The sequence below is a fragment of the Nerophis lumbriciformis genome, linkage group LG09, assembly GCF_033978685.3.
Source record: "Nerophis lumbriciformis linkage group LG09, RoL_Nlum_v2.1, whole genome shotgun sequence".
Lineage (NCBI taxonomy): Eukaryota > Metazoa > Chordata > Actinopteri > Syngnathiformes > Syngnathidae > Nerophis > Nerophis lumbriciformis.
Genome location: NC_084556.2, coordinates 5,206,006 through 5,227,500, shown reverse-complemented (window position 1 = coordinate 5,227,500; position 21,495 = coordinate 5,206,006). Strand labels below are relative to the sequence as shown.

Genomic DNA, 21,495 nt, shown 5'->3' with positions numbered 1-21,495 from the left:
TCCCCACTCACAGTGCGACTTTGCTGGGTGCGTTTTGGACATGTTGGGCACCCCTGGACTCGCGTGGCCGGCTGCGGGACTTGTGGTACTCAAACCTGGGTTTTTGTTTTTTGTTTTTTTACATGTTGGGACATTGCTAGCCTGTGTGTGTGTGTGTGTGTGTGTGTGTGTGTGTGTGTGTGTGTGTGTGTGTGTGTGTGTGTGTGTGTGTGTGTGTGTGTGTGTGTGTGTGTGTGTGTGTGTGTACTTGTGTACTTGTGTACTTATTGGGGACGTCTTTCTGTTTACAAAGTCACTCTGGGGACGTTTGACGTTATGGGGACCAAAATAAAGGTCCCCTGAAGGGAAACCCGTTTACAAAATCACTGTAGGGGATTTGTTTTGGGGACTTTTGCAAACTTTTCCAACTTTTCTTCCCCACTCACAGTGCGACTTTGCTGGGTGGGTTTTGGACATGTCGGAGGAACCCCCGGACTTGGGTGGGACCTGTGGGACTCGAACCTGTGTGTCATTTTTGATCATTTTCGGGACTTTTGCCAACTTTTCCAACTTTTCTTCTCCACTCACAGCATGACTTTGCTGGGTGGGTTTTGGACATGTCGGGGGCACCCCCGGACTCGGGTGGAACGCGGCGGGACTTGTGGGACTCGAACCTGGGTGTCATTTTTGATCATTTTCGGGACTTTTGCCCACTTTCCCAACTTTTCTTCCCCACTCACAGTGCGACTTTGCTGGGTGCGTTTTGGACATGTTGGGCACCCCTGGACTCGCGTGGCCGGCTGCGGGACTTGTGGTACTCAAACCTGGGTTTTTGTTTTTTGTTTTTTTACATGTTGGGACATTGCTAGCCTGTGTGTGTGTGTGTGTGTGTGTGTGTGTGTGTGTGTGTGTGTGTGTGTGTGTGTGTGTGTGTGTGTGTGTGTGTGTGTGTGTGTGTGTGTGTGTGTGTGTGTGTGTGTGTGTGTACTTGTGTACTTATTGGGGACGTCTTTCTGTTTACAAAGTCACTCTGGGGACGTTTGACGTTATGGGGACCAAAATAAAGGTCCCCTGAAGGGAAACCCGTTTACAAAATCACTGTAGGGGATTTGTTTTGGGGACTTTTGCAAACTTTTCCAACTTTTCTTCCCCACTCACAGTGCGACTTTGCTGGGTGGGTTTTGGACATGTCGGAGGAACCCCCGGACTTGGGTGGGACCTGTAGGACTCGAACCTGTGTGTCATTTTTGATCATTTTCGGGACTTTTGCCAACTTTTCCAACTTTTCTTCTCCACTCACAGCGTGACTTTGCTGGGTGGGTTTTGGACATGTCGGGGGCACCCCCGGACTCGGGTGGAACGCGGCGGGACTTGTGGGACTCGAACCTGGGTGTCATTTTTGATCATTTTCGGGACTTTTGCCCACTTTCCCAACTTTTCTTCCCCACTCACAGTGCGACTTTGCTGGGTGCGTTTTGGACATGTTGGGCACCCCTGGACTCGCGTGGCCGGCTGCGGGACTTGTGGTACTCAAACCTGGGTTTTTTTTTGTGGTTTTTTTACATGTTGGGACATTGCTAGCCTGTGTGTGTGTGTGTGTGTGTGTGTGTGTGTGTGTGTGTGTGTGTGTGTGTGTACTTGTGTACTTGTGTACTTATTGGGGACGTCTTTCTGTTTACAAAGTCACTCTGGGGACGTTTGACGTTATGGGGACCAAAATAAAGGTCCCCTGAAGGGAAACCCGTTTACAAAATCACTGTAGGGGATTTGTTTTGGGGACTTTTGCAAACTTTTCCAACTTTTCTTCCCCACTCACAGTGCGACTTTGCTGGGTGGGTTTTGGACATGTCGGAGGAACCCCCGGACTTGGGTGGGACCTGTGGGACTCGAACCTGGGTGTCATTTTTTATCATTTTCGGGACTTTTGCCAACTTTTCCAACTTTTCTTCTCCACTCACAGTGTGACTTTGCTGGGTGGGTTTTGGACATGTCGGGGGCACCCCCGGACTCGGGTGGAACGCGGCGGGACTTGTGGGACTCGAACCTGGGTGTAATTTTTGATCATTTTCGGGACTTTTGCCCACTTTCCCAACTTTTCTTCCCCATTCACAGTGCGACTTTGCTGGGTGGGTTTTGGACATGTCGGGGGCACCCCCGGACTCGGGTGGAACGCGGCGGGACTTGTGGGACTCGAACCTGGGTGTCATTTTTGATCATTTTCGGGACTTTTGCCCACTTTCCCAACTTTTCTTCCCCACTCACAGTGCGACTTTGCTGGGTGCGTTTTGGACATGTTGGGCACCCCTGGACTCGCGTGGCCGGCTGCGGGACTTGTGGTACTCAAACCTGGGTTTTTTTGTTTTGTTTTTTTACATGTTGGGACATTGCTAGCCTGTGTGTGTGTGTGTGTGTGAGTGTGTGTGTGTGTGTGTGTGTGTGTGTGTGTGTGTGTGTGTGTGTGTGTGTATATGTTTGTGTGTGTGTGTGTACTTATTGGGGACGTCTTTCTGTTTACAAAGTCACTCTGGGGACGTTTGACGTTATGGGGACCAAAATAAAGGTCCCCTGAAGGGAAACCCGTTTACAAAATCACTGTAGGGGATTTGTTTTGGGGACTTTTGCAAACTTTTCCAACTTTTCTTCCCCACTCACAGTGCGACTTTGCTGGGTGGGTTTTGGACATGTCGGAGGAACCCCCGGACTTGGGTGGGACCTGTGGGACTCGAACCTGGGTGTCATTTTTGATAATTTTCGGGACTTTTGCCAACTTTTCCAACTTTTCTTCTCCACTCACAGTGTGACTTTGCTGGGTGGGTTTTGGACATGTCGGGGGCACCCCCGGACTCGGGTGGAACGCGGCGGGACTTGTGGGACTCGAACCTGGGTGTCATTTTTGATCATTTTCGGGACTTTTGCCCACTTTCCCAACTTTTCTTCCCCACTCACAGTGCGACTTTGCTGGGTGCGTTTTGGACATGTTGGGCACCCCTGGACTCGCGTGGCCGGCTTCAAAAGGTCCCCTGAAGGGGAATTTTCGCTCCCCTCTCCTCCCCCTGTGACTATGCTGGGTGCGTTTTGGGCATGTTGGGCACCCCAGGACTCGCGTGGCCGGATGCGGGACTTGTGGTACTCAAACCTGGGTTTTTTTTTTTACATGTTGGCCGCGTTAGGGACATTTGCCGTGCTAGCCTACCTGTGTGTGTGTGTGTGTGTGTGTGTGTGTGTGTGTGTGTGTGTGTGTGTGTGTGTGTGTGTGTGTGTGTGTGTGTGTGTGTGTGTGTGTGTGTGTGTAAAAGCCGCATAAATTATGTGAGTGGGCCGGCACGCTGTTTGTATGGAGGAAAAGCGGACGTGAAGACAGGTTGTAGAGGACGCTAAAGGCAGCGCCTTTAAGGCTCGCTCCCAATATCGTTGTCCGGGTGGAAATTCGGGAGAATGGTTGCCCCGGTAGATTTTCGGGAGGGGCACTTAAATTCGTGAGTCTCCCGGGAAAATCGGGAGGGTTGGCAAATACACATCAGCAGGTAAGAAAAGTTGTTTTTGCATAGTATTGCGAAACAAAACGGCAGGTAATATGTCTGCTAGTAGGTGCCATTTTGCAGTCCTACACGCAAAATGCACCATAATAATACTCGTATGTTTAATGCGTCGTCAATCCATCAAGCGGTGCGGCTTCATAGCTTACCAAAGTCGTACTAAAAACATTTTGACAGATTTTTGAGCGCCGTGGGTAATGTTCTATATTCTCAATGGAACATTTAAAGTTTTGGTGGTGTTTACGTCATCTTGCAGTTTACACGTACCTCTTATGTATGACTGCCATCTACTAGTCACACTTATTACACCATGTACCAAATAAAATTGCTTCGAGGTCGGTAAGCACAACCGGAATTATGCCGTACATTTGGCGCACCAGGTTATAAGGTGCGCTGTTGATTTTTGAGAAAATGAAATTATTTCAAGTGCGCCTTATATTCCCCATTCTAATTTTTTTTCATGATAATTAACTTTTGTCCTCGTGGGTTGCCGTAGTTCAAGTAACTCTGATTGACTGGCCGAGATAACCAATCCATCAGTCCTGTGTGCCTAAATCTGACCAACCACGGAAGGCACCACGCAATGCACACCAATCAGATGCGACGTAAGGCGGGTCTTGCCTGTGTTTTGGCCAGCCGGTCTTGCGGGGAGAACGCTGTCATTGCTACGATCCGTGGTGGCGTGAATGATGGAAAAAAGGAGTCTGAGTAAAAGAGCATATGAAGAAGATGAACTGGATGGAGAGCGAGGGATAATATTATGATGGAGAAGCACAATATTGAAATTTCAATCAAACAGACATGAATGAGATTAGCTTTATGACACTAGTTGAGGGTTTAATGAAAGACATTGGAGAAGTGGAACTGGCGAAATTAAGCAATGACATTGCAAAGGTTATGTGATAAGAAACAAATAGACGGGTGACTAGAAGAGTAGTGCATACTTGCCAACCCTCCCGAATTTTCCGGGAGACTCCCGAAATTCAGCGCCTCTCCCGAAAACCTCCCGGGACAAATATTCTCCCAAAAATCTCCCGATTTTCAGCCGGAGCTGGAGGCCACGCCCCCTCCAGCTCCATGCGGACCTGAGTGTGGACAGCCTTTTTTCACGATGGGAGGACAACAGGGTGACAAGAACTAAATCATCCAGACTAGAGATAAATTGTATTATTATGTTTATCTTACCTAAAAATAAATATATTTATTAATTAAAAAAAAAAATTAAATTTTTTTTTTACTATATTTTGCTAAAAACATCAAAATTGTATTTTTATTTTTTCTGACTCCTTATTACATCCAGCCATAGAATTATACATTAAAATAAACATCCATCCATCCATCTTCTTCCGCTTATCCGAGGTCGGGTCGCGGGGGCAGCAGCCTAAGCAGGGAAGCCCAGACTTCCCTCTCCCCAGCCACTTCGTCCAGCTCCTCCCGGGGGATCCCGAGGCGTTCCCAGGCCAGCCGGGAGACATAGTCTTCCCAACGTGTCCTGGGTCTTCCTCGTGGCCTCCTACCGGTCGGACATGCCCTAAACACCTCCCTAGGGAGGCGCTCGGGTGGCATCCTGACCAGATGCCCGAACCACCTCATCTGGCTCCTCTCGATGCGGAGGAGCAGCGGCTTTACTTTGAGCTCCCCCCGGATGACAGAGCTTCTCACCCTATCTCTAAGGGAGAGCCCCGCCACCCGGCGGAGGAAACTCATTTCGGCCGCTTGTACCCGTGATCTTGTCCTTTCGGTCATAACCCAAAGCTCATGACCATAGGTGAGGATGGGAACGTAGATCGACCGGTAAATTGAGAGCTTTGCCTTCCGGCTCAGCTCCTTCTTCACCACAACGGATCGATACAGCGTCCGCATTACTGAAGACGCCGCACCGATCCGCCTGTCGATCTCACGATCCACTCTTCCCTCACTCGTGAACAAGACTCCGAGGTACTTGAACTCCTCCACTTGGGGCAAGATCTCCTCCCCAACCCGGAGATGGCACTCCACCCTTTTCCGGGCGAGAACCATGGACTCGGACTTGGAGGTGCTGATTCTCATCCCAGTCGCTTCACACTCAGCTGCGAACCGATCCAGTGAGAGCTGAAGATCCTGGCCAGATGAAGCCATCAGGACCACATCATCTGCAAAAAGCAGAGACCTAATCCTGCAGCCACCAAACCGGATCCCCTCAACGCCTTGACTGCGCCTAGAAATTCTGTCCATAAAAGTTATGAACAGAATCGGTGACAAAGGGCAGCCTTGGCGGAGTCCAACCCTCACCGGAAACGTGTCCGACTTACTGCCGGCAATGCGAACCAAACTCTGACACTGATCATACAGGGAGCGGACCGCCACAAAATAAACATATTTGAAATAATTAATTTTAAATTATCATAATAATTCATTTAAAATGACCATATTTAATTATTAAAATAATTGTTTGTTTATCAACAACTTTAGCATTTTATTCATTACATTTTGAAGCTCTCAGAAGCCAAGTTATGTTATATTCCTTAATATTTATTTATGCAAGTTTGAAGTATCAATTATCCAAACACAGTTTTGTTTGCTTATTTTCAGGATGTATATATACAGTCAAGAAAATAAGTATTTGAACACCCTGCTATTTTGCAAGTTCTCCCACTTAGAAATCATGGAGGGGTCTGAAATTTTCACGGTAGGTGCATGTCCACTGTATGAGAGATAACCTAAAAAGAAAAATCCAGAAATCACAATCTATGATTTTTTAACAATTTATTCGTGTGATAAAGCTGAAAATAAGTATTTGAACACCTGTCTATCAGCTAGAATTCTGACCCTCAAAGACCTGTTAGTCCGCCTTTAAAAGTCCTCCTCCACTCCACTGTATTATCCTGAATCAGATGCACCTGTGTGAGATCGTTAGCTGCATAAATACACCTGTCCACCCCATACAATCAGTAAGACCCAAACATTCAGCATGGCTAAGAGCAAAGAGCTGTCCAAAGACACCAGAGACAAAATTGTACAACTCCACAAGGATGGAAAGGGCTACGGAGAAATTGCCAAGCAGCTTGGTGAAAAAAGGTCCACTGTTGGAGCAATCATTAGAAAATGGAAGAAGCTAAACATGACGGTCAATCTCAATCGGAGTGGAGCCCCATGCAAGATATCACCTCGTGGGGTCTCAATGATGCTAAGAAAGGTGAGGAATCAGCCCAGGACTACATGGCAGGACTTGGTCAATAACCTGAAAAGAGCTGGGACCACTGTTTCCATGGTCACTGTTGGTAATACACTAAGACGTCATGCTTTGAAATCATGCATGGCACGGAAGGTTCCCCTGCTTAAACCAGCACATGTTAAGTTAAGTTAAGTTTGCCAATGACCACTTGGATGATCCAGAGGAGTCATGGGAGAAAGTTTTGTGGACAGATGAGACCAAAATTTACCTTTTTGGTCATAATTCCACTGTGCGTGTTTGGAGGAAGAAGAATGATGTGTACCATCCCAAGAACACCATCCCTACTGTGAAGCATGGGGGTGGTAGCATCATGCTTTGGGGGTGTTTTTCTGCTCATGGGACAGGACGACTGTACTGTATTAAGGAGAGAATGACTGCAGCCATGTATTGTGAGATTTTGGCCAAAAACCTCCTTCCCTCAGTCAGATCATTGAAGATGAGTCATGGCTGGATCTTCCAACATGACAATGACCCAAAGCACACAGCCAGGAAAACCAAGAAGTGGCTTCGTAAGAACCATATCAAGGTTCTGGAGTGGTCTAGCCAGTCTCCAGACCTAAATCCAATTGAAAATCTTTGGAGGGAGCTGAAAGTCTGTGTTACTCAGCGACAGCCCAGAAACCTGACTGATCTAGAAAAGATCTGTGTGGAGGAGTGGGCCAAAATCCCTCCTGCAGTCTGTGCAAACCTGGTGAAGAACTACAGGAAACGTTTGACCTCTGTAATTGCAAACAAAGGCTACTCTACCAAATATTAATGTTGGTGTTCAAATACTTATTTTCAGCTGTATCACACAAATAAATTGTTAAAAAAATCATAGATTGAGATTTCTGGATTTTTCTTTTTAGGTTATCTCTCATACAGTGGACATGCACCTACCATGAACATTTCAGACCCCTCCATGATTTCTAAGTGGGAGAACTTGCAAAATAGCAGGGTGTTCAAATACTTATTTTCTTGACTGTATATATGTGTGTATATATATATATATATGTGTGTGTGTGTGTGTGTGTGTGTGTGTGTGTGTGTGTGTGTGTGTGTGTGTGTGTGTGTGTGTGTGTGTGTGTGTGTGTGTGTGTGTGTGTGTGTGTGTGTGTGTATATATGTATGAAATACTTGACTTGGTGAATTCTAGCTGTAAATATACTCCTCCCCTCTTAACCACACCCCCCACCCCCACCTCCCGAAATCAGAGGTCTCAAGGTTGGCAAGTATGGAGTAGTGACTTGAATATCAAGAGGAGATAACCTCAAATATTTCAGAAGATTTAAGATTTTCAGTGTGCAACACTAAAATTGGCCCTAGTGTGTGAATATGAGTGTGAATGTTGTCTGTCTGTGTTGGCCCTGCGATGAGGTGGCGACTTGTCCAGGGTGTACCCCGCCTTCCGCCCGATTGTAGCTGAGATAGGCTCCAGCGACCCCGAAGGGAATAAGCGGTAGGAAATGGATGGATGGATGGAGTTGTGAAAACTAAAGTCGTGAATTTTACGAAAAGAAAGGCTCTAAACAAGCTCCAAATTAAACTTTATGGTGTCAACGGAAATGGTTCAAGTGTTTAAAGGAGCCAATGTGGCCAGAAATAATACTGCAATCACGGTCAAAATTCTGTAGTCCCTTCCCTCTCTCCCTGACTGAGGTTGCCAGATATGCAGCTCAATCAACTGGCTTAAAGGACGTTTCAGTGTTAGAACTTCACATTTATCGTTAGTTTTTAAGCCAAAATGCGTCCGTTCTTCCTTTTCTGTCTACACACTGTGTCTGCTTGTAAGTACTCTGTGATTGTGCGCTGCCGAACATGCTCTTCTGCTCGTAAACCCAACAATGACATGACGTGACGACGCACCGTCATGCCCGGAAACCGGTATTTTTCAAACAGAGTATAGTACCCTTTTTGATTCATTAGTACGCGATACTATACTAGTACTGGTATACTGTACAACCCTAATTCAGATGCATATAATACTGAACTTTGTTTATCCCTAGCTAGGTATTGAAACAAAGAACAAACGCATGGAGCTAGTCCTCGCGTCTGTTTTCGCGTCGAAGGTAACCTGGCTAGCTTGTTAGCGCTACAGTATTAGCGTCGCAGGCAACAGCCACTGAGCTAGCTAAATGGCACTGTGGTCAAAAATAACACCTTGTTACTAATGCAAGCAGTAGATAGCTACAAAGAATGTCATCTCCGCTCGGAATGGTCTCCTGCTGGCCCCATTATGGACTGGACTCTCACTATTATGTTAGATCCACTATGGACTGGACTCTCACTATTATGTTAGATCCACTATGGACTAGACTCTCACTATTATGTTAGATGCACTATGGACTGGACTCTCACTATTATGTTAGATCCACTATGTACTGGACTCTCACTATTGTGTTAGATCCACTATGGACTGGACTCTCACTATTATGTTAGATTCACTATGGACTGGACTCACACTATTATGTTAGATCCACTATGGACTGGACTCTCACTATTATATTAGATCCACTATGTACTGGACTCTCACTATTATATTAGATCCACTATGGACTGGACTCTCACTATTATGTTAGATCCACTATGGACTGGACTCTCACTATTATATTAGATCCACTATGGACTGGACTCTCACTATTATATTAAATCCACTATGTACTGGACTCTCACTATTATGTTCGATCCACTATGGACTGGACTCACTATTATGTTAGATGCACTATGGACTGGACTCTCACTATTATATTAGATCCACTATGGACTGGACTCTCACTATTATGTTAGATCCACTATGGACTGGACTCTCACTATTATATTAGATCCACTATGTACTGGACTCTCACTATTATATTAGATCCACTATGGACTGGACTCTCACTATTATGTTAGATCCACTATGGACTGGACTCTCACTATTATATTAGATCCACTATGGACTGGACTCTCACTATTATATTAAATCCACTATGTACTGGACTCTCACTATTATGTTCGATCCACTATGGACTGGACTCACTATTATGTTAGATGCACTATGGACTGGACTCTCACTATTATATTAGATCCACTATGGACTGGACTCTCACTATTATGTTAGATCCACTATGTACTGGACTCTCACTATTATGTTAGATCCACTATGTACTGGACTCTCACTATTATGTTAGATCCACTATGTACTGGACTCTCACTATTGTGTTAGATCCACTATGGACTGGACTCTCACTATTATGTTAGATTCACTATGGACTGGACTCACACTATTATGTTAGATCCACTATGGACTGGACTCTCACTATTATATTAGATCCACTATGTACTGGACTCTCACTATTATATTAGATCCACTATGGACTGGACTCTCACTATTATGTTAGATCCACTATGGACTGGACTCTCACTATTATATTAGATCCACTATGGACTGGACTCTCACTATTATATTAAATCCACTATGTACTGGACTCTCACTATTATGTTCGATCCACTATGGACTGGACTCACTATTATGTTAGATGATCTATGGACTGGACTCTCACTATTATATTAGATCCACTATGGACTGGACTCTCACTATTATGTTAGATCCACTATGGACTGGACTCTCACTATTATATTAGATCCACTATGTACTGGACTCTCACTATTATATTAGATCCACTATGGACTGGACTCTCACTATTATGTTAGATCCACTATGGACTGGACTCTCACTATTATATTAGATCCACTATGGACTGGACTCTCACTATTATATTAAATCCACTATGTACTGGACTCTCACTATTATGTTCGATCCACTATGGACTGGACTCACTATTATGTTAGATGCACTATGGACTGGACTCTCACTATTATATTAGATCCACTATGGACTGGACTCTCACTATTATGTTAGATCCACTATGGACTGGACTCTCACTATTATGTTAGATCCACTATGGACTGGACTCTCACTATTATGTTAGATTCACTATGGACTGGACTCACACTATTATGTTAGATCCACTATGGACTGGACTCTCACTATTATATTAGATCCACTATGTACTGGACTCTCACTATTATATTAGATCCACTATGGACTGGACTCTCACTATTATGTTAGATCCACTATGGACTGGACTCTCACTATTATATTAGATCCACTATGGACTGGACTCTCACTATTATATTAAATCCACTATGTACTGGACTCTCACTATTATGTTCGATCCACTATGGACTGGACTCACTATTATGTTAGATGCACTATGGACTGGACTCTCACTATTATATTAGATCCACTATGGACTGGACTCTCACTATTATGTTAGATCCACTATGGACTGGACTCTCACTATTATGTTAGATCCACTATGGACTGGACTCTCACACTATTATGTTAGATCCACTATGGACTTGACCTTCACTATTCTGTTAGATCCACTATGGACTGGACTCTCACTATTATGTTCGATCCACTATGGACTGGACTCTCACTATTATATTAGATCCACTATGTACTGGACTCTCACTATTATGTTGGATCCACTATGGACTGGACTCACTATTATGTTAGATGCACTATGGACTGGACTCTCACTATTATGTTAGATCCACTATGGACTGGACTCTCACTATTATGTTAGATCCACTATGGACTAGACTCTCACTATTATGTTAGATCCACTATGGACTGGACTCTCACTATTATGTTAGATCCACTATGTACTGGACTCTCACTATTGTGTTAGATCCACTATGGACTGGACTCTCACTATTATGTTAGATTCACTATGGACTGGACTCACACTATTATGTTAGATCCACTATGGACTGGACTCTCACTATTATATTAGATCCACTATGTACTGGACTCTCACTATTATATTAGATCCACTATGGACTGGACTCTCACTATTATGTTAGATCCACTATGGACTGGACTCTCACTATTATATTAGATCCACTATGGACTGGACTCTCACTATTATATTAAATCCACTATGTACTGGACTCTCACTATTATGTTCGATCCACTATGGACTGGACTCACTATTATGTTAGATGCACTATGGACTGGACTCTCACTATTATATTAGATCCACTATGGACTGGACTCTCACTATTATGTTAGATCCACTATGGACTGGACTCTCACTATTATATTAGATCCACTATGTACTGGACTCTCACTATTATATTAGATCCACTATGGACTGGACTCTCACTATTATGTTAGATCCACTATGGACTGGACTCTCACTATTATATTAGATCCACTATGGACTGGACTCTCACTATTATATTAAATCCACTATGTACTGGACTCTCACTATTATGTTCGATCCACTATGGACTGGACTCACTATTATGTTAGATGCACTATGGACTGGACTCTCACTATTATATTAGATCCACTATGGACTGGACTCTCACTATTATGTTAGATCCACTATGTACTGGACTCTCACTATTATGTTAGATCCACTATGTACTGGACTCTCACTATTATGTTAGATCCACTATGTACTGGACTCTCACTATTGTGTTAGATCCACTATGGACTGGACTCTCACTATTATGTTAGATTCACTATGGACTGGACTCACACTATTATGTTAGATCCACTATGGACTGGACTCTCACTATTATATTAGATCCACTATGTACTGGACTCTCACTATTATATTAGATCCACTATGGACTGGACTCTCACTATTATGTTAGATCCACTATGGACTGGACTCTCACTATTATATTAGATCCACTATGGACTGGACTCTCACTATTATATTAAATCCACTATGTACTGGACTCTCACTATTATGTTCGATCCACTATGGACTGGACTCACTATTATGTTAGATGATCTATGGACTGGACTCTCACTATTATATTAGATCCACTATGGACTGGACTCTCACTATTATGTTAGATCCACTATGGACTGGACTCTCACTATTATATTAGATCCACTATGTACTGGACTCTCACTATTATATTAGATCCACTATGGACTGGACTCTCACTATTATGTTAGATCCACTATGGACTGGACTCTCACTATTATATTAGATCCACTATGGACTGGACTCTCACTATTATATTAAATCCACTATGTACTGGACTCTCACTATTATGTTCGATCCACTATGGACTGGACTCACTATTATGTTAGATGCACTATGGACTGGACTCTCACTATTATATTAGATCCACTATGGACTGGACTCTCACTATTATGTTAGATCCACTATGGACTGGACTCTCACTATTATGTTAGATCCACTATGGACTGGACTCTCACTATTATGTTAGATTCACTATGGACTGGACTCACACTATTATGTTAGATCCACTATGGACTGGACTCTCACTATTATATTAGATCCACTATGTACTGGACTCTCACTATTATATTAGATCCACTATGGACTGGACTCTCACTATTATGTTAGATCCACTATGGACTGGACTCTCACTATTATATTAGATCCACTATGGACTGGACTCTCACTATTATATTAAATCCACTATGTACTGGACTCTCACTATTATGTTCGATCCACTATGGACTGGACTCACTATTATGTTAGATGCACTATGGACTGGACTCTCACTATTATATTAGATCCACTATGGACTGGACTCTCACTATTATGTTAGATCCACTATGGACTGGACTCTCACTATTATGTTAGATCCACTATGGACTGGACTCTCACACTATTATGTTAGATCCACTATGGACTTGACCTTCACTATTCTGTTAGATCCACTATGGACTGGACTCTCACTATTATGTTCGATCCACTATGGACTGGACTCTCACTATTATATTAGATCCACTATGTACTGGACTCTCACTATTATGTTGGATCCACTATGGACTGGACTCACTATTATGTTAGATGCACTATGGACTGGACTCTCACTATTATATTAGATCCACTATGGACTGGACTCTCACTATTATATTAGATCCACTATGTACTGGACTCTCACTATTATGTTCGATGCACTATGGACTGGACTCTCACTATTATGTTAGATCCACTATGTACTGGACTCTCACTATTATGTTAGATCCACTATGGACTGGACTCTCACTATTGTGTTAGATCCACTATGGACTGGACTCTCACTATTATGTTAGATCCACTATGGACTGGACTCTCACACTATTATGTTAGATCCACTATGGACTTGACCTTCACTATTCTGTTAGATCCACTATGGACTGGACTCTCACTATTATGTTCGATCCACTATGGACTGGACTCTCACTATTATATTAGATCCACTATGTACTGGACTCTCACTATTATGTTGGATCCACTATGGACTGGACTCACTATTATGTTAGATCCACTATGGACTGGACTCTCACTATTATATTAGATCCACTATGGACTGGACTCACTATTATGTTAGATGCACTATGGACTGGACTCTCACTATTATATTAGATCCACTATGGACTGGACTCTCACTATTATGTTAGATCCACTATGGACTGGACTCTCACTATTATGTTAGATCCACTATGGACTGGACTCTCACTATTATGTTAGATTCACTATGGACTGGACTCACACTATTATGTTAGATCCACTATGGACTGGACTCTCACTATTATATTAGATCCACTATGTACTGGACTCTCACTATTATATTAGATCCACTATGGACTGGACTCTCACTATTATGTTAGATCCACTATGGACTGGACTCTCACTATTATATTAGATCCACTATGGACTGGACTCTCACTATTATATTAAATCCACTATGTACTGGACTCTCACTATTATGTTCGATCCACTATGGACTGGACTCACTATTATGTTAGATGCACTATGGACTGGACTCTCACTATTATATTAGATCCACTATGGACTGGACTCTCACTATTATGTTAGATCCACTATGGACTGGACTCTCACTATTATGTTAGATCCACTATGGACTGGACTCTCACACTATTATGTTAGATCCACTATGGACTTGACCTTCACTATTCTGTTAGATCCACTATGGACTGGACTCTCACTATTATGTTCGATCCACTATGGACTGGACTCTCACTATTATATTAGATCCACTATGTACTGGACTCTCACTATTATGTTGGATCCACTATGGACTGGACTCACTATTATGTTAGATGCACTATGGACTGGACTCTCACTATTATATTAGATCCACTATGGACTGGACTCTCACTATTATATTAGATCCACTATGTACTGGACTCTCACTATTATGTTCGATGCACTATGGACTGGACTCTCACTATTATGTTAGATCCACTATGGACTGGACTCTCACTATTATGTTAGATCCACTATGGACTGGACTCTCACTATTGTGTTAGATCCACTATGGACTGGACTCTCACTATTATGTTAGATCCACTATGGACTGGACTCTCACACTATTATGTTAGATCCACTATGGACTTGACCTTCACTATTCTGTTAGATCCACTATGGACTGGACTCTCACTATTATGTTCGATCCACTATGGACTGGACTCTCACTATTATATTAGATCCACTATGTACTGGACTCTCACTATTATGTTGGATCCACTATGGACTGGACTCACTATTATGTTAGATGCACTATGGACTGGACTCTCACTATTATATTAGATCCACTATGGACTGGACTCTCACTATTATATTAGATCCACTATGTACTGGACTCTCACTATTATGTTCGATGCACTATGGACTGGACTCTCACTATTATGTTAGATCCACTATGGACTGGACTCTCACTATTATGTTAGATCCACTATGGACTGGACTCTCACTATTGTGTTAGATCCACTATGGACTGGACTCTCACTATTATGTTAGATCCACTATGGACTGGACTCTCACTATTATGTTAGATCCACTATGGACTGGACTCTCACTATTATATTAGATCCACTATGTACTGGACTCTCACTATTATGTTGGATCCACTATGGACTGGACTCACTATTATGTTAGATGCACTATGGACTGGACTCTCACTATTATGTTCGATCCACTATGGACTGGACTCACTATTATGTTAGATGCACTATGGACTGGACTCTCACTATTATATTAGATCCACTATGGACTGGACTCTCACTATTATATTAGATCCACTATGTACTGGACTCTCACTATTATGTTCGATCCACTATGGACTGGACTCACTATTATGTTAGATGCACTATGGACTGGACTCTCACTATTATATTAGATCCACTATGGACTGGACTCTCACTATTATATTAGATCCACTATGTACTGGACTCTCACTATTATGTTCGATCCACTATGGACTGGACTCTCACTATTATGTTCGATCCACTATGGACTGGACTCTCACTATTATATTAGATCCACTATGTACTGGACTCTCACTATTATGTTAGATCCACTATGGACTGGACTCTCACTATTATATTAGATCCACTATGTACTGGACTCTCACTATTATGTTCGATCCACTATGGACTGGACTCTCACTATTATGTTCGATCCACTATGGACTGGACTCTCACTATTATATTAGATCCACTATGTACTGGACTCTCACTATTATGTTAGATCCACTATGGACTGGACTCTCACTATTATGTTAGATCCACTATGGACTGGACTCTCACTATTATGTTCGATCCACTATGGACTGGACTCTCACTATTATATTAGATCCACTATGTACTGGACTCTCACACTATTATGTTACATCCACTGTTATGTTAGATCCACTATGGACTGGACTCTCACTATTATGTTTGATCCACTGTTATGTTAGATCCAGTATGGACTGGACTCTCACAATATTATGCTAGATCCACTATGGACTGGACTCTCACTATTATGTTAGATCCACTATGGACTGGACTCTAACTATTATGTTAGATCCACAATGGACTGGACTCTCACAATATTATGTTAGATCCACTATGGACTGGACTCTATTATGTTAGATCCACTGTTATGTTAGATCCAGTATGAACTGGACTCTCACAATATTATGTTAGATCTACTATGGACTGGACTCCCACTATTATGTTAGATCCACTATGGACTGGACTCCCACTATTATGTTAGATCCACTATGGACTGGACTCTCACTATTATGTTAGATCCACTGTTATGTTAGATCCAGTATGGACTGGACTCACAATTATTATGCTAGATCCACTATGGACTGGACTCTCACTATTATGTTCCATCCACTATGGACTGGACTCTCACTATTATGTTAGATCCACTATGGACTGGACTCTCACTATTATGTTAGATCCACTGTTATGTTAGATCCAGTATGAACTGGAATGTCACAATATTATGTTAGATCTACTATGGACTGGACTCCCACTATTATGTTAGATCCACTAAGGACTGGACTCCCACTATTATGTTAGATCCACTATGGACTGGACTCTCACTATTATGTTAGATCCACTGTTATGTTAGATCCAGTATGGACTGGACTCTCACTATTATGTTAGATCCACTATGGACTGAACTCTCACTATTATGTTAGATCCACTATGGACTGAACTCTCACACTATTATGTTAGATCCACTATGGACTGGACTCTCACTATTATGTTAGATCCACTATGGACTAGACTCTCACAATATTATGTTAGATCCACTATGGACTGGACTCCCACTATTATGTTAGATCCACTATGGACTGAACTCTCACACTATTATGTTAGATCCACTATGGACTGGACTCTCACTATTATGTTAGATCCACTATGGACTAGACTCTCACAATATTATGTTAGATCCACTATGGACTGGACTCCCACTATTATGTTAGATCCACTATGGACTGGACTCTCACTATTATGTTAGATCCACTGTTATGTTAGATCCACTATGGACTGGACTCACAATTATTATGCTAGATCCACTATGGACTGGACTCTCACTATTATGTTAGATCCACTATGGACTGGACTCTCACTATTATGTTAGATCCACTGTGGACTGGACTCTCACTATTATGTTAGGTCCACTGTGGACTGGACTCTCACTATTATGTTAGATCCACTATGGACTGGACTCTCACTATTATGTTAGATCCACTGTGGACTGGACTCTCACAATATTATGTTAGATCCACTATGGACTGGACTCTTATGTTCGATCCACTATGGACTGGACTCTTATGTTCGATCCACTATGGACTGGACTCTCACAATATTATGCTAGATCCACTCTACGTCCATTGCACCGGTCGCCCTAGGGGGGTCCCCCACATCTGCGGTCCTCTCCCAGGTTTCTCATTGTCATTCCACTGGGTTGAGTTTTTCCTTGCCCTGATGTGACATCTGAACCGAGGATGTGGTTGTGGCTTGTGCAGCCCTTTGAGACACTTGTGATTCAGGGCTATATAAATAAACATTGATTGATTGATCTAAAAGTAGAAAGTGGTGCTAAATGTCAGTTTCCAATGAGACGTGAGCATTTGGTTGTATTCCTTCAAGGTTTCCAAACAACGTCCTCTTCACCAGCGCTTCTGGCGAGCTTTGGAAAATGGTCCGTATCGGGGGACAACCTTTAGGATTTGGTGAGTTTTTGCACGTTTTTTCCTCCTCCTTTCCCTGCGGCGTCGCTAAATATTTAGCCTTTTCTCCAGACGAATGCGGCATCGTGGCTCAGATATCAGAACCCCTGGCGACCGCCGACATTCCAGCTTACTACATTAGTACTTTCAAGTTCGACCACGCTCTGGTGAGATAGCTTGCTTTTTTTCCCCCCCGGATATTTTAATTAAAAAAAAAACATTTTAAGAAAAAATTATTTTTTTTGGTGTTTCTTTGGCAGGTTCCCGAAGAAAACATCCAGAGCGTGATCGGCGCGCTGAGGACGGAGAGCGCGGCGTAGCGAAACGGGCAGAAACTGAAGGGTTTTATCATTTCCAAAAAAAAAAAAAGTGCCAAGAGCTTCTTAGCGGACTACTGAGGAGCGGCTCCGAGAGGAAGGCTTTAGCCACGAAGAGGGCGGGAATATTTTCTCCTTTTGTCGCTCGACCATTTTTTTCTCCTTTCTCTGGGGTCCCCTGCTGGCCCGCCCTGGTAGTTGTGGCTTTAGTTGAGCAGACTGTCCTCTCTGAAGCCCTCACATGCACCTACTGTGTTATTACATGCTCCCTCTAGTGGAAGGAAGACGAATGTACTCTCGAAAGAAATATTAAAAGTCGCCATTTTTTTTGTTTTGTTTTTCGGACATGTTATTTTTGTCAGTGCCAAGGTTGTTTTTTTTTGTTTGAATGCCGAAAGTGATGACGATGCCTTTTTTGTTGTGCAATGGACGGAGGGCCAGCGCTTGGCGTTCCGCCGAGGCCTCGCCACGCTCGTTCCGGTGAAAACGTGAAGTTAAACCATCTCAAGGTGGCGCCAGAGCCGTAACTCGGGACTTCTTTGCGATTGTCGTAAAGTGATTGCTGAGTGGAATAAACGCGGTTACGGCTCTGAGGCGCCCACTTTTGTCGGGATCTCTGCGTGGAAGAGATTTGTTTTGATGCGCTCACACTGTGAACAACAAGTCACTCCCCCCATCGGAAGATTTTTATCGCAAACTCTTGTATTCCGTCTGCGATGAAATATGTAGCATTAATCCGCATGGTGACTACTTGATGTAGAAAGAAACATTCTGCAATTTACATTCTTTTTTTTTGTCTTTTCGTGTTAAAGGTAATGTAATGTAAGTTTTTTTCCGATTTGTTTTGCGATTTTTTTTTTCACCCCCGGAATATTTGCCTGAGATGAGTTAAACCATTAAACTTTCTCATCTCTTGTGCAATATTGTCAACACCGCTGTCAGATTTAGCTGTTTTACTGTTAAGCAGCGCGTTAGCATGCCAACACTGACGTGTCATGCTAATAAAAATGGGTGTGCTAACGTATTTTAGGGATGATTAGAAATTGTTACATTCTCACATTTAAACTAGGTAAAGTCGCTTGTTGCGATTTAGCCACTTAAATTGTATTTTGTCCTGGATTAAATTGTCTTGAAATGAGCACATTCTTCTTCTTGGGTAAAATGTATGTTCGAAAACTTAAAATCTTTTTTTTATTTTTTTTATGTCGGCAAAAAATTTAGTCCGTAAAATTCGGCCGGTCAGATTATTAGTGAGTTTAAATTCTGCCAACAATTAAATTTAGTAAATTGCGCTTATTTATTTATTTTCCTGTCATAATGTTACAAGTATGTACGGAGCCCCTAAAAGGACATGGGGGAAATTTTATTTTTTCTAATTTTTTTTTTTAGACAGGTATTTTCTCGTGCGCACAAGAAATTTTTTATAGTTATAAAAAAAATTTGAAAAAAAAATAAAATAATTTTTTGACATGTATCTCTCGTGCGCACGAGATACATGTCTAAAAAAATATATATAATAATTTTTTTATTTTTTTTAGACATGTATCTCGTGCGCACGAGAAACTTTTTATAAAGTTATAAAAAAAAAATTGTTTTTAAATATATACATATTTTTTTATACATGTATCTTGTGCGCACGAGAGTTTTTCAAGATACATGTTTAAAAAATAAATAAATATTATTAAAAAAAATATATATATATTTTTTTGAATTTTTTTTATAACTTTATAAAAAGTTTCTCGTGCGCACGAGATACATGTCTAAAAAAATATATATAATAATTTTTTTTTATTTTTTTTAGACATGTATCTCGTGCGCACGAGAACCTTTTTATAAAGTTATAAAAAAAAAAATTGTTTTTAAATATATATATTTTTTTTTATACATGTATCTTGTGCGCACGAGAGTTTTTCAAGATACATGTTTAAAAATAAATAAAAATTATTAAAAAAAAATAAATAAATATTTTTTTGAATTTTTTTTATAACTTTATAAAAAGTTTCTCGTGCGCACGAGATACATGTCTAAAAAAATATATATAATAATTTTTTTATTTTTTTTAGACATGTATCTCGTGCGCACGAGAAACTTTTTATAAAGTTATAAAAAAAAAAATTGTTTTTAAATATATATATATTTTTTTATACATGTATCTTGTGCGCACGAGAGTTTTTCAAGATACATGTTTAAAAAATAAATAAATATTATTAAAAAAAAATTTTTTTTGAATTTTTTTTATAACTTTATAAAAAGTTTCTCGTGCGCACGAGATACATGTCTAAAAAAATATATATTATTTTTTTATTTTTTTTAGACATGTATCTCGTGCGCACGAGAAACTTTTTATAAAGTTATAAAAAAAAAAATTGTTTTTAAATATATATATATTTTTTTATACATGTATCTTGTGCGCACGAGAGTTTTTCAAGATACATGTTTAAAAAATAAATAAATATTATTAAAAAAAAATTTTTTTTAGACATGTATCTCGTGCGCACGAGATACATGTCTAAAAAAATAAATAAATATTTTTTTGAATTTTTTTATAACTTTATAAAAAGTTTCTTGTGCGCACGAGATACATGTCTAAAAAAATATATATAATAATTTTTTTATTTTTTTTAGACATCTCGTGCGCACGAGAAACTTTTTATAAAGTTATAAAAAAAAAATTGTTTTTAAATATATATATATTTTTTTATACATGTATCTTGTGCGCACAAGAGTTTTTCAAGATACATGTTTAAAAAATAAATAAATATTATTTAAAAAAAAATTTTTTTAGACATTTATCTCGTGCGCACGAGATACATGTCTAAAAAAAAAAAAAATATTTTTTTGAATTTTTTTATAACTTTATAAAAAGTTTCTCGTGCGCACGAGATACATGTCTAAAAAA

At 41.1% G+C, this 21,495-nt stretch overlaps 2 protein-coding genes across 2 annotated transcripts in view; one reads left to right on the top strand and one right to left on the bottom strand.

Annotated features, from left to right (window-relative positions):
- The window catches only part of castor2 (cytosolic arginine sensor for mTORC1 subunit 2), a 56,861-nt gene extending 37,127 nt beyond the window's left edge, over nucleotides 1-19,734 (top strand). Inside the window, exons 7-9 of the mRNA XM_061962750.2 lie at nucleotides 18,200-18,282; nucleotides 18,352-18,446; nucleotides 18,540-19,734. Coding sequence (XP_061818734.1) covers nucleotides 18,200-18,282; nucleotides 18,352-18,446; nucleotides 18,540-18,599 — 238 coding nt within the window. The 3' untranslated portion in view covers nucleotides 18,600-19,734. The remainder of the gene's footprint in view (nucleotides 1-18,199; nucleotides 18,283-18,351; nucleotides 18,447-18,539) is intronic.
- Nucleotides 1-21,495, bottom strand: part of rcc1l (RCC1 like) — a 192,218-nt gene that overhangs the window by 13,988 nt on the left and 156,735 nt on the right. The gene's annotated exons all lie outside the window — the stretch shown is intronic.